The following is a 10,549-nucleotide window of genomic DNA, read 5'->3' on the forward strand; positions in this document are numbered from 1 at the left end:
AGTACCGTACACTGAGGGGTCATGTGACACGCTTCATAGAGAACCCAGCGGGGTTACACCAAGCTGTGTAGTCAAGGGCAACCGGAGCCGCCCCGTACCTCCCTGTCCCCCCGCTGCCCGGTCTCACTGTGGAACAGGGAGAGGAGTCGCCGTTCTCAGAGCCCAGGCTGGCGGAGAGACAGCGCCACCCTGAGGCCTGAAGCGTAAGCGCAGGGGTGGGGGGGTGGGGGGTATGGGTGAAAGCGGGTTTGATGGAGTAGCCGATGGCGTGCACTGCAGTGTGACCACTTTTCAGACGCGCGTGGGGGGAGGGGGGGGGCAGCGGCGGAACCGAGGAATGCGCGGAATCACGCGTCACAAACCCGACGACGCCGTGATCTCTCGCGTCCCCCGTTCCCCAAGTCGAGCCCGGCGATGAGTGCGATTGGCCGTGCGATGAAGGACCGGCGCCAGGTCGCCACGCTCTCGGACCGCCAGAAATAACAGGCTGGCCTCACGGGGCCCGCTAACCTCCAGAGCAGAGCCCCCTGGGAAACTGAGTTCAATCACAGTCTCCAGACTGTGTGGCCTACGTGCTTGTTACAGACTCTTCGGTCCAGAGACCCACACAAGCTCGTTTCACCCAAACAAGAAAACAACAGATCGACCGGAAACGGTATTCGCACGCCATCGTGTGTTTGGAGATAGCCAGAACCCTTGGCACTGCATTGGTAAATACCTGCTGTTTGGATTTTTTGGCACACAGGAAAAGCACACAAACCGCATTATTTCTGAGCACTTCCTGAGAGGAGAACATGCAAAGCTGGTCCCCCAGCGTTATGCTGGAGATGGTCAAGGCCTGAATCTCCCCGAAGATGGAGCGGGGGGGTTTATGGGGTTTTTCTCTGCGATTCGTGGGAAGGAGAGCGCATCAGCCTACCAGTGAAGTGAAGGGGCATGCTTTAGAGGTGAAAACGGGGACAGGCAACAGGGAGGGAGGAAGGAGGAAGAGAGGGGGGTGGGAAAGTGCCGTCAGGGGTTGGAGGTTCGAGGAACGGAGGACAGGACAGGCCCAACAGTGGGACCAGAGAACTGCAGAGAGACAGAGCTGGATCCCATGTCTCTGACCCTCCCCCCACCCCCTCTTCCCCAAGGCTGGTCCCTGCTACTGAACCCAGTCAATAATGCTGGAGATCCCGCAGCACTCAGTGCTAATGTCCAGGGTACTACTGAACACAGGCACATGTCACACACAGACACTATATTCTGCTTGCCACTTCCTGGGTATCTGTGCAGCTCTGTAAAGAGTGGCTTCAGCCTACACCTTCCGTACTAGAATGTGACATTTCTCCATAAATGCAGTATATCTTATCTTATTCTCCAGGTTATTTCAATGAATTTCATTGTGAGAATTTTAAAAAATAAAACACGACAGTCTCTACAATTCCTCTCATTGTTCTGTCACAAGACGAACAGGCGGCAGCACAGGAGTCAGGTAAGTCAGTTTTAGTGCAACTTTAAAAACATGTTTCTGCGACAGACTATGATTAAAGACATCTCTGTAGCAGAAAGAGGAAGGGACTAACTCCACCCGTGAGGGCACAAGGAGACAGAGACCGACAGGCAGACAGACAGGGAGACAGAGACAGACAGGCAGACAGACAGGGAGACAGACAGACAGGCAGACATGCAGGCAGACAGACAGGCAGACAGACACACAGACACATTCAGTGAGATCTGTGACACAGACAGTGTAGCTGGGTCCTGCATTCAACCTCGCTTTGTTTCAGCCAGCCCCCAGTCCCCCCTTATCAAACGAGGAGAAATCCGAAACGTTTAAAAACGTCTGATTTAGCAGAGCGCTACCTTTTCAGTGCTCACGTTTTGCTTCTGTTCGGGAGGAATTTTAAATAAGCGAAAAGTTTGAAAGTGCCCCCTTTCACATATGTCCTAACTGTAGGCTGCGAAATCATTCTGCCTATTACAGAAAGGTCTTGCTTGCGTCTAAATGCTGGCTAAGCTAATGATTGATCTAAATTTGATGTTTTTAATGTCTGCTGCTGAGTGACTTACGCCCTTATGACAACACTCTGTCAGAAATAGCAACGCATGAAATAAAGAATAAATGCACACGTCTTAGGATGCAAATATGTACTTTCAATCAGTCGGATCAACGAACGCTTCTATTTTCTGTAAGAATTTTATGGAAAATGATTCTTTTATAAAAAGGTTACATTCCATAATGGATAAAAACCTACAGACAAGTGGCCCAAACCTGCACCGTGTTAAGTTTAAGGGAAAAATCATTTCAGACCTTAAACAAGGGATCGGCTGTACCAAAAACCTGCTAACACAGGGGGGGTCTGTAGGACTGACGTTATATAGGACTGTACCATTGGTACCTCCGTAGGGAGGCATGATGTTATGAGGCTTTAACACAAGGCCTCTGGATAAGGTGAATGAGACAGAGGCACCCAGCTGCACTGCTGAGGGAAGACGGACGGACGGACGGACGGACAGACAGACAGACAGCCAGACGGACAGACAGCCTGTCTGTATCCCGTTACCTACTCCAGAGGGGACAGTACCTGTGCTGGCGAAATCTTCCGTCAGCACCAGGAGAAAGGGAGGGCAAGGAGGGGGGAAACAGGAAAGCGTAAGTTGAGAAAAAAAGAGAGACACGGAGGGACTGAGAGAAAGACAAAGAGAGGGAGAAAGAGAAAGGCAGGGTTAGAAAACAGGATGAGGATAACCACGGGGGGGGGAAGAAAAAGAGAGAAACAGAGAGAACCTTCCCACACTCATAAGAGGACGAGGCAGACAGTGGACAGACCGAAAGCACTCAGATAACATCCTGCCAAAACGGCTTCTCCTCAACGGCAACAATTCAAACGGCCTCTCTCCAGCCGCAACAACCCAAACGATTTCTCTGCAGTGGTAACAACCCAATCGGCTGACACAGTCCCTTTTCGGGTGGGGGGGTGGGGGGGGCAGTGTTAGCTCAGAGATTAGGCCACCCTACCCTGAAAGGCGCTTTCATCGCGTGAAAAAGGCGCCTCTGTTCGCGGGGACGGCGAGAGACGACTCTTTTCATCGCCCTGTCAATCAAACTCCCAGACTCAGACTCCACCCCCAATCAGCCCGCCCCTCCCAGTCTTCGCCCTCCTCCACACACAGACCTCCAGGAGAATCAGAATACCTCCATATCACCATGAGCCCAAGCTGCTGCCACAGAATTAGCGTAACTGCACAGCTTTTCCTTCCCTATTTTGTCTTGTGGACACTTTCTCAGGAGTATAAATAGGGGGGTGGGGGGGGGGGGGGGTGTCACCAGGATTTTCTTCATGGGGTGACCGGGGGCAGGGAGGGGAGATATTTTCATGGTTCGCATTACACTGCAGCATTCACAGCCTCCAGATAACGGTTTAAAATTATTTTTGTGCACCAAGCAGATATTCGCCTTTAAATATGATGGCACAGTGAAAGCTGGCCATCTGTAATTGGAGAAAGTGCATTTCCAGCAATCAGACACTCCTTCCTGGCTTCAGCCAGTAATCTCATGTATTATTTATTATATATTCTGATATAGCCAGTAATCTCATGTATTATTTATTATATATTCTGATATAGCCAGTAATCTCATGTATTATTTATTATATATTCTGATATACCCAGTAATCTCATGTATTATTTATTATATATTCTGATATAGCCAGTAATCTCATGTATTATTTATTATATATTCTGATATAGCCAGTAATCTCATGTATTATTTATTATATATTCTGATATAGCCAGTAATCTCATGTATTATTTATTATATATTCTGATATAGCCAGTAATCTCATGTATTATTTATTATATATTCTGATAAGGCGCTCCTGCACCGTACCACATCTCTTCATTCAGCATCTGTCACCGACCGCCAACGATTCCTCATGTACAAATGTCCTCCCACAGAAAAGCACTGTAGTTTCGCTGTAGTTTACACCACTACAAAGCCCCTCCCCCCGCCCCCACCAGCCCCTACCCCCGCCCCCACCAGCCCTTTTAAAATCACACTCTTCCATCAGCGGGGAAACAAATAACCAAAGAAAAATGGCATGTTGCAAACACGTCTACCTACAGTAAGACTCGCAGGAGATAAATAATTATGCACCGTCGCTTCTGAGATCACCAAAACCTTTCAACAAAGGACTCTGTGAAAAGAGGTGTGTGTGAGGTAGGTGTGAGAGATGCAGTAAGTGTGAAAGATGAGCGGCTTAGCTCTGATGGTCCTGGTGAAAAAGAGCAGCATTGCCCAAAGAATAGTGCTCTGGACAGAGACTTATTTACGCGGTTCTCCACGCTGAAGAAAGGTTCCATTCACGGTTCAGCAGAACAACACAGGCATGTGGGTTTGGGAGAAAAAAAAATGTTGGCAGGACTACGACAACACAGTCGTGTTTTATTAAAATATAATTGACCACAGTTTTGTTAAATAATATTATTTTATGAATCTGAAGTCGTGCACTATCATTATTTATACACGGACCTTTTTTTCTCCTCTGTTTCATTGCCACCCACACATACTGCCAACTTTAGCCCATTAGCTGGTAGCACAACACAGGCGACTCAGGTAAATTAGCCCGTATATTATTATTCAAACACAGAATATTCTGAGTTGTTGCATATCATTTGAAGCAGCTTTTTATTTCTTTACAGGTGAAACCTGTAAGTGTTCACTATAACCTCGATCAGAATCAGAATCACTCTTTATTGGCTTTAAAGATGAAAGGAACTACCGCTTAAAACGCGTTTTATCCCAGATTCCTGGCCTACGGGAGGACCGCCCACTGGTCTAGCCTTCTTCTCTCAGTATGCAGATGGAGGCAGGGGCGGAGGTTTGGGGTCGGGGTGGAGGGCGGGGGGTTTGGGAGAGTGTTTGGCGTGGCCTCACCTTCGTTGGAGAAGTGCGGCGACTCCTCCGTGTACATCTCCCCGGTGCCCACCTGTGTGCGGGCCGCCAGGATGAACTTGTAGCGGGTGAAGCGGTCCGGCAGGCGAAGGGTGTACTCCGTCACGTTGTCGAAGAAGTTCTCCACGTGCATGTGCCCCAGCTGCGTCCCGTTGACTGGAGAGGAAGCAGCAGCAGCAGCAGCAGCGGTTAGCATCAGCGCTTTACAGCGGCGCTGATGGGAGATGTAGTCCCGTTTAGAGGTTGTGGAGCCTGCTTTCAGCAGCAGTGGACTTCACGTCCCATCAGCCCCTCTGACAAACAAGGCACTGCAAATCCACTGTCCTCAACATCCACTTTACATTCATGCCTCTTAAATGACTCGAATACGTTTTTTTTTTTTTGTGTACATAATTCAGCTATTGTGATCTCACAATCAGCGAGAGACGATCCTGATTGGCTAACCGCCGCGCTCGGGCAATGGCTTCAAATGCAACGGCCGAGGACGTCTAACCTGTCTGGTACTTGAGCGTGTATCCGATCAGAATGCCGTTGGGCTCCAGGGGCTTGTCCCACTTCAGGTGGACGGTGTCCGAGTATCGCTGAACAATCCGGAAGAACTTGGGAGGGCCAGGGACTGTTGGCGCAAAGACACAGAAAGAACGGATGACTCCGATTCCCACAATGCCAACAACCCGTGTGCAACTAACACAACACAACACAACACAAAATAACACAACATATAACATGACATAACATAACACAACAGAACATAACGCAAGACAACCTAACAGCATAACATAACATACCAAAAGATAATATAACACAACACAAAACAACACAACACAACCCAACACAAAACAACACACAACACAATACAAAACAAACAACACAACATAATATAACACAAGACACCACAACCCAACACAAAACAAAACATAACATAATGACGAGGGCAGGCCATTCACAGAACATATGCTAACATCCAAAGGGCACGTGGGGTGTTTCCCCTTTCCTTTACATTCGGCCACATCAGTCAATTGTTGTTTCCTGCATTTTGTTGTTGCTCACGCACCTCCCTCCTTGGTCTGGAACTCCAGCGTGTCGCTGCGCGGGCCCTCGTAGCGGTTGTTGGCCACCACCATGTACATCTTGTAGCGGCTGTAGGGCACCAGGTCGGCCAGCACGCCGCTGGGCTCGGGGCCCGTGCTGTAGAAGCCCTTGGTCTTCGTCTCCCGGTTCACCCTCAGGCCCTTCAGCAGGCTGCTCTCCCGCCAGTAGTACACCTGCATTTACATTACATTACATTACAGGCATTTAGCAGACGCGCTTATACAGAGCGACTTACACAACTTTTACATAGCATTTTTTACATTGTATACATTTATACAGCTGGATATATACTGAAGCAGTGCAGGTTAAGTACCTTGCTCAAGGGTACAACGGCAGTGTCCTTACCCGGGAATCGAACCTGCGACCTTTCGGTTACAAGCCCAGTTCCTTACCCACTGTGCTACACTCCGTCCTACACACCTGCGGAGCCATTACATCGTGTCCCCGCGTTTGCCGTAGCTACTAAAGGCTAAATTACACTTTCATTGCTACTGGGGGGAAAAAAGTAACTATACATCTGTACATCACATATTGTTTCCCTGGTGATACTGCGGGCCAATAATTCTCTGCACCGGAGACCAGGCACCAGTGAGAAGCAAGATGATCCCAACGTCCTGCCCACCTGTTTTCCGTAAGGTCTCCCAGGTGGTTCCATTTTCCATTTACAGGTTATCGAAATGCGGTCCAGATTCTCAAAGTCAACCGAGGATCAACTCACCAACTCATCCAACCCTAACGTCTGAACATGCAACCCGCAAATGTCTGTCATTACATTACATTTATTTAGCAGACGCTTTTATCCAAAGCGACGTACAAAAGTGCACACCATGGTCACTGGACAACTACAAAACACAGGTTCAATGAAGCACGATACTCATTTCGTATAGCTAATTCTAGCCGAGAACACAGTCCAGTTCACGCAGCGAACACTATTCTGACCTAAAACTTATGCCAAGCCAAACTAGGGAGAAGCACAAGCTGCAATATTAGGACAAATACAAATCACCAAAAAGTGCTGGGATGGGGGTACATGTAACATGTGTGTCATGAAAGGGGGGGATTTAAAGTGAAATGATTCAGGGTGGTGGCAGTTAGTCCAGGTAGAGCCTGAAGAGAACTGAGAGCGCTAACACTTTGGCATGCTAATTCCTTAATCTACACCTGCTTCTGTGTGTAGGTCAGCTGCAACACCCGTGAGGCACACACTACAATAGGGGGCGGGTGGGGTGGGGGGGTACAACTCCAGTCCTGGGGGGCTGGTCTGCATGCTGGTTCTTGTTCCAACCATTCACCTTAGTTTTAGTTTTCTGACAGCTCTACAAACTATGCTGGTTCACTTCTGTACCGCAGCACAGTAAAATATTGAGGATACGCTTGCAGCTTGCTGGCTGTAGCTGATGGTTACATAAATGTCGGGTTGAGGTACGGCTGAGCTAATTAAAGAACTAAGGGCAGGGCAAAAGTTGACACAAAATCCTGAAATGGATCGGCCCTTGCTTGTGCACTCCCCACCCTAAAGTCACTGGTTCTATGAAAAGTCTGGTCACTTCTCAGAGAGCATCTCTTTTTTGTTGGCCTCAGCAGGAAGCCCGGACCAGCCAAAGCCTCACGTGTACAGCCACAGCTGGGCTGCCTGTCGTTCTGCAGCAGGAGCCCAGGGCAAGGCGGGACATCGCAGGTGGAGAGAGCAGCACGGGGAGGGGGGTGGGAGGGTGGGGGGGCGAGGTTTGGGCCTGGGTGCCCGGCTGGCTCACCCTGTACTCCTTGAACTCCCCCCGGACGGAGCTGGGGTCCACGGGGCTCCAGTGCAGCTTCACCCTGGTGTCCTCATTCTTGGAGATACGCAGGTTGGTGGGGGCCTCCGTGGGGGCTGGTGAGACCCACAGAGAAGGGGAGGGGTGCGGGGAGGGGGAAGGGAGGGGGAAAGGGGGTTACTAATAAATATTAGTAAATAATAAATAAATATTATTATGATGGTGTCTGTGCACAAGTGTGCTGTGTTGTGCTACTCTGTGCTGTGCTGTGTTGCTCTGTGCTGTGCTGTGTGGTGCTGTGCTGGGTTTGCTCTGTGCTGTGCTGCATTGCATTGTGTTGAGCTGCTCTGTGCAGTGTTGAGCAGTGTTGTGTTGAGTAGTGTTGTGCTGTTCTGTGTTGAGCAGTGCTGTGCTGTGCTGTGCTGTGTTATGTTGAGTGGTGCTGTGCTGTGTTATGTTGAGTGGTGCTGTGCTGTGTTGAGCAGTGCTGTGCTGTGCTGTGTTATGTTGAGTGGTGCTGTGCTGTATTGCATTGTGTTGAGCTGCTCTGTGCAGTGTTGAGCAGTGTTGTGTTGAGCAGTGATGTGCTGTGCTATGTTATGTTGAGTGGTGCTGTGCTGTATTGCATTGTGTTGAGCTGCTCTGTGCAGTGTTGAGCAGTGTTGTGCTGTGCTGTGCTGTGCTGTGTTATGTTGAGTGGTGCTGTGCTGTATTGTATTGTGTTGAGCTGCTTGTACAGTGTTGAGCAGTGTTGTGTTGAGTAGTGTTGTGCTGTTCTGTGTTGAGCAGTGCTGTGCTGTGCTGTGCTGTGCTGTGCTGTATTGTATTGTGTTGAGCTGCTTGTGCAGTGTTGAGCAGTGTTATGTTGAGTGGTGCTGTGCTGTGCTGTGCTGTGTTATGTTGAGTGGTGCTGTGCTGTGTTGAGCAGTGCTGTGCATTGCTGTGCTGTGCTGTGCTATGTTGAGTGGTGCTGTGCTGTATTGTATTGTGAAAGCAGGAGGCAGTGTTACTGTGTTACTCACTGTCCTCCCCGGAGTAGCCGATGACCACATGGGACTCGGGGCCGGGCCCAAACTCGTTGACGGCCTGCACCTTGATCTCGTAGGGCTTGTAGGTCTCCGTGTCGTGCACCACGTGCTTCAGCCCTTTGGAGGTGACAGTCGTCCACTCGTCTGTCGTGTCCTGGCGTCGCCATGACACCACGTAGCGCAGGTTAGCCCCGTTGCGCTCGGTGACCTGCAGTGGCTGATAGCGCACACACACACACACACACACACACACACACGCGCACATAAACACACGCACACACACACACACACACACACACCATACACACACACGCATACACACACACGCACGCACACATGCACAGACACAATATGTCACACAATGTGGCTCCTGGGGAGGGGACCTGTTTGATTCCAAATTCGTGCACAGAAAACTAAATTCAAGACCATTTTAAAAGGTGAAAACCCTACTGAATGCAAAATGAACAGCAGAAGAAAAACAACGTGCCCCACAGTTTTAATCCCCTGCTTTCTATAAAGGCCTTGAGGGTGATGAAGTGAGGCCCAGGCCTGTATGGACAGCAGGGATGCTCAAACTGCTTACCTCCCAGGTGATCTCCATGTTGTTCTTCTTGCTGCCTTCTCCACGTATGCCCCCGGGGACGACATCGGGCGCTAAAAACACACCCAGGGTGCGTGGAGGTGACGACACTACGGTTAACGCACTGCCCAAATTTTGTACGAAACACAAGCAAGGAGGCCTCACTGCCAGGGTATTCCTAACGCCAGCGAATAAGAGACTGATGCAAATCAAGGTAAATTACGACAAACGTAATAGCAAATGCATCCGTGATGCACCACCAGCGTAGCAGATTAACCTCACTACAGTTCTCACAAGGGGGGGGGGGGAAACTACATCTCCCATGAGCCTCTCTGCCCGTTCAGCGACTCACGGGCTCCGCTGGTCCTGTAATGCGGGGACGGGCGGCTGGGCCGGCTGGGGCCGACGCCGTTGACGGCGATCACGCGGAACTGGTAGTTGACGAAGGGCGACAGCTTGAGGACGACGGAGTTGGTGTGGCCCGGGTAGGTCGCCAGGTCCTGCCACTTCCCCGACTCCCACCGGTCTTCCTCATACTGCACCAGGAACTCTTTGGGGGGCACAGACAAAGCCTGTCATCAGTGATGTCATCACATTGATCAGTACCTCACACAGCTTCAGTTTCGACTGACACATATAATTCTCAATCAGCGGTAGATTCTCCTGTCGCCCAGTAGGTTTTCAGGTTTTCCTGATTTCTCTGTGATGGGGCTGCTGTGTGCGTGTGTGTGTGTGTGTGTGTGTGTAAGAGAGTGAGGAGGTTTTTACCTTTGATGGGGCTGCTCTGTGTGTGTGTGTGTAAGAGAGTGAGGAGGTTTTTACCTTTGATGGGGCTGATCTGTGTGTGTGTGTGTGTGTGTGTGTGTAAGAGAGTGAGGAGGTTTTTACCTGTGATGGGGCTGATCTGTGTGTGTGTGTGTGTGTGTGTGTGTGTGTGTAAGAGAGTGAGGAGGTTTTTACCTGTGATGGGGCTGTGGTTATCGTCTCCAGGTATCCAGGTGAGTCTGACACTTCGCTCCGATGGGTCTGATAACTCCAGGTCCATCGGGGGCTCGGGGCGGTCTGTGGGGTCAGGCCAGGGGTCAAACGTCATGCCAGAGGTCATTTACAGACATTCTCTAAAATTCATCAAGGCTGTGTCAGCTGTGCAAACATTCAC

At 50.0% G+C, this 10,549-nt stretch overlaps 1 protein-coding gene across 20 annotated transcripts in view; it reads right to left on the reverse strand.

Annotated features, from left to right (window-relative positions):
• nfasca (neurofascin homolog (chicken) a) overlaps nucleotides 1-10,549 on the reverse strand; it is a 103,423-nt gene that overhangs the window by 22,788 nt on the left and 70,086 nt on the right. For 12 of the 20 annotated variants that reach the window (XM_064306696.1, XM_064306705.1, XM_064306704.1 and 9 more), the window contains 9 exons: nucleotides 10,351-10,452; nucleotides 9,743-9,940; nucleotides 9,394-9,464; nucleotides 8,805-9,027; nucleotides 7,783-7,898; nucleotides 5,991-6,201; nucleotides 5,430-5,552; nucleotides 4,919-5,092; nucleotides 2,568-2,582 (listed from right to left, as the gene is read on the reverse strand). In XM_064306696.1, coding sequence (XP_064162766.1) covers nucleotides 2,568-2,582; nucleotides 4,919-5,092; nucleotides 5,430-5,552; nucleotides 5,991-6,201; nucleotides 7,783-7,898; nucleotides 8,805-9,027; nucleotides 9,394-9,464; nucleotides 9,743-9,940; nucleotides 10,351-10,452 — 1,233 coding nt within the window. The remainder of the gene's footprint in view (nucleotides 1-2,567; nucleotides 2,583-4,918; nucleotides 5,093-5,429; nucleotides 5,553-5,990; nucleotides 6,202-7,782; nucleotides 7,899-8,804; nucleotides 9,028-9,393; nucleotides 9,465-9,742; nucleotides 9,941-10,350; nucleotides 10,453-10,549) is intronic. The other 8 variants (XM_064306710.1, XM_064306707.1, XM_064306706.1 and 5 more) reach the window with 1 other exon arrangement.

This window comes from Anguilla rostrata, chromosome 13, assembly GCF_018555375.3.
Source record: "Anguilla rostrata isolate EN2019 chromosome 13, ASM1855537v3, whole genome shotgun sequence".
In the NCBI taxonomy this organism is placed as follows: Eukaryota; Metazoa; Chordata; class Actinopteri; order Anguilliformes; family Anguillidae; genus Anguilla; species Anguilla rostrata.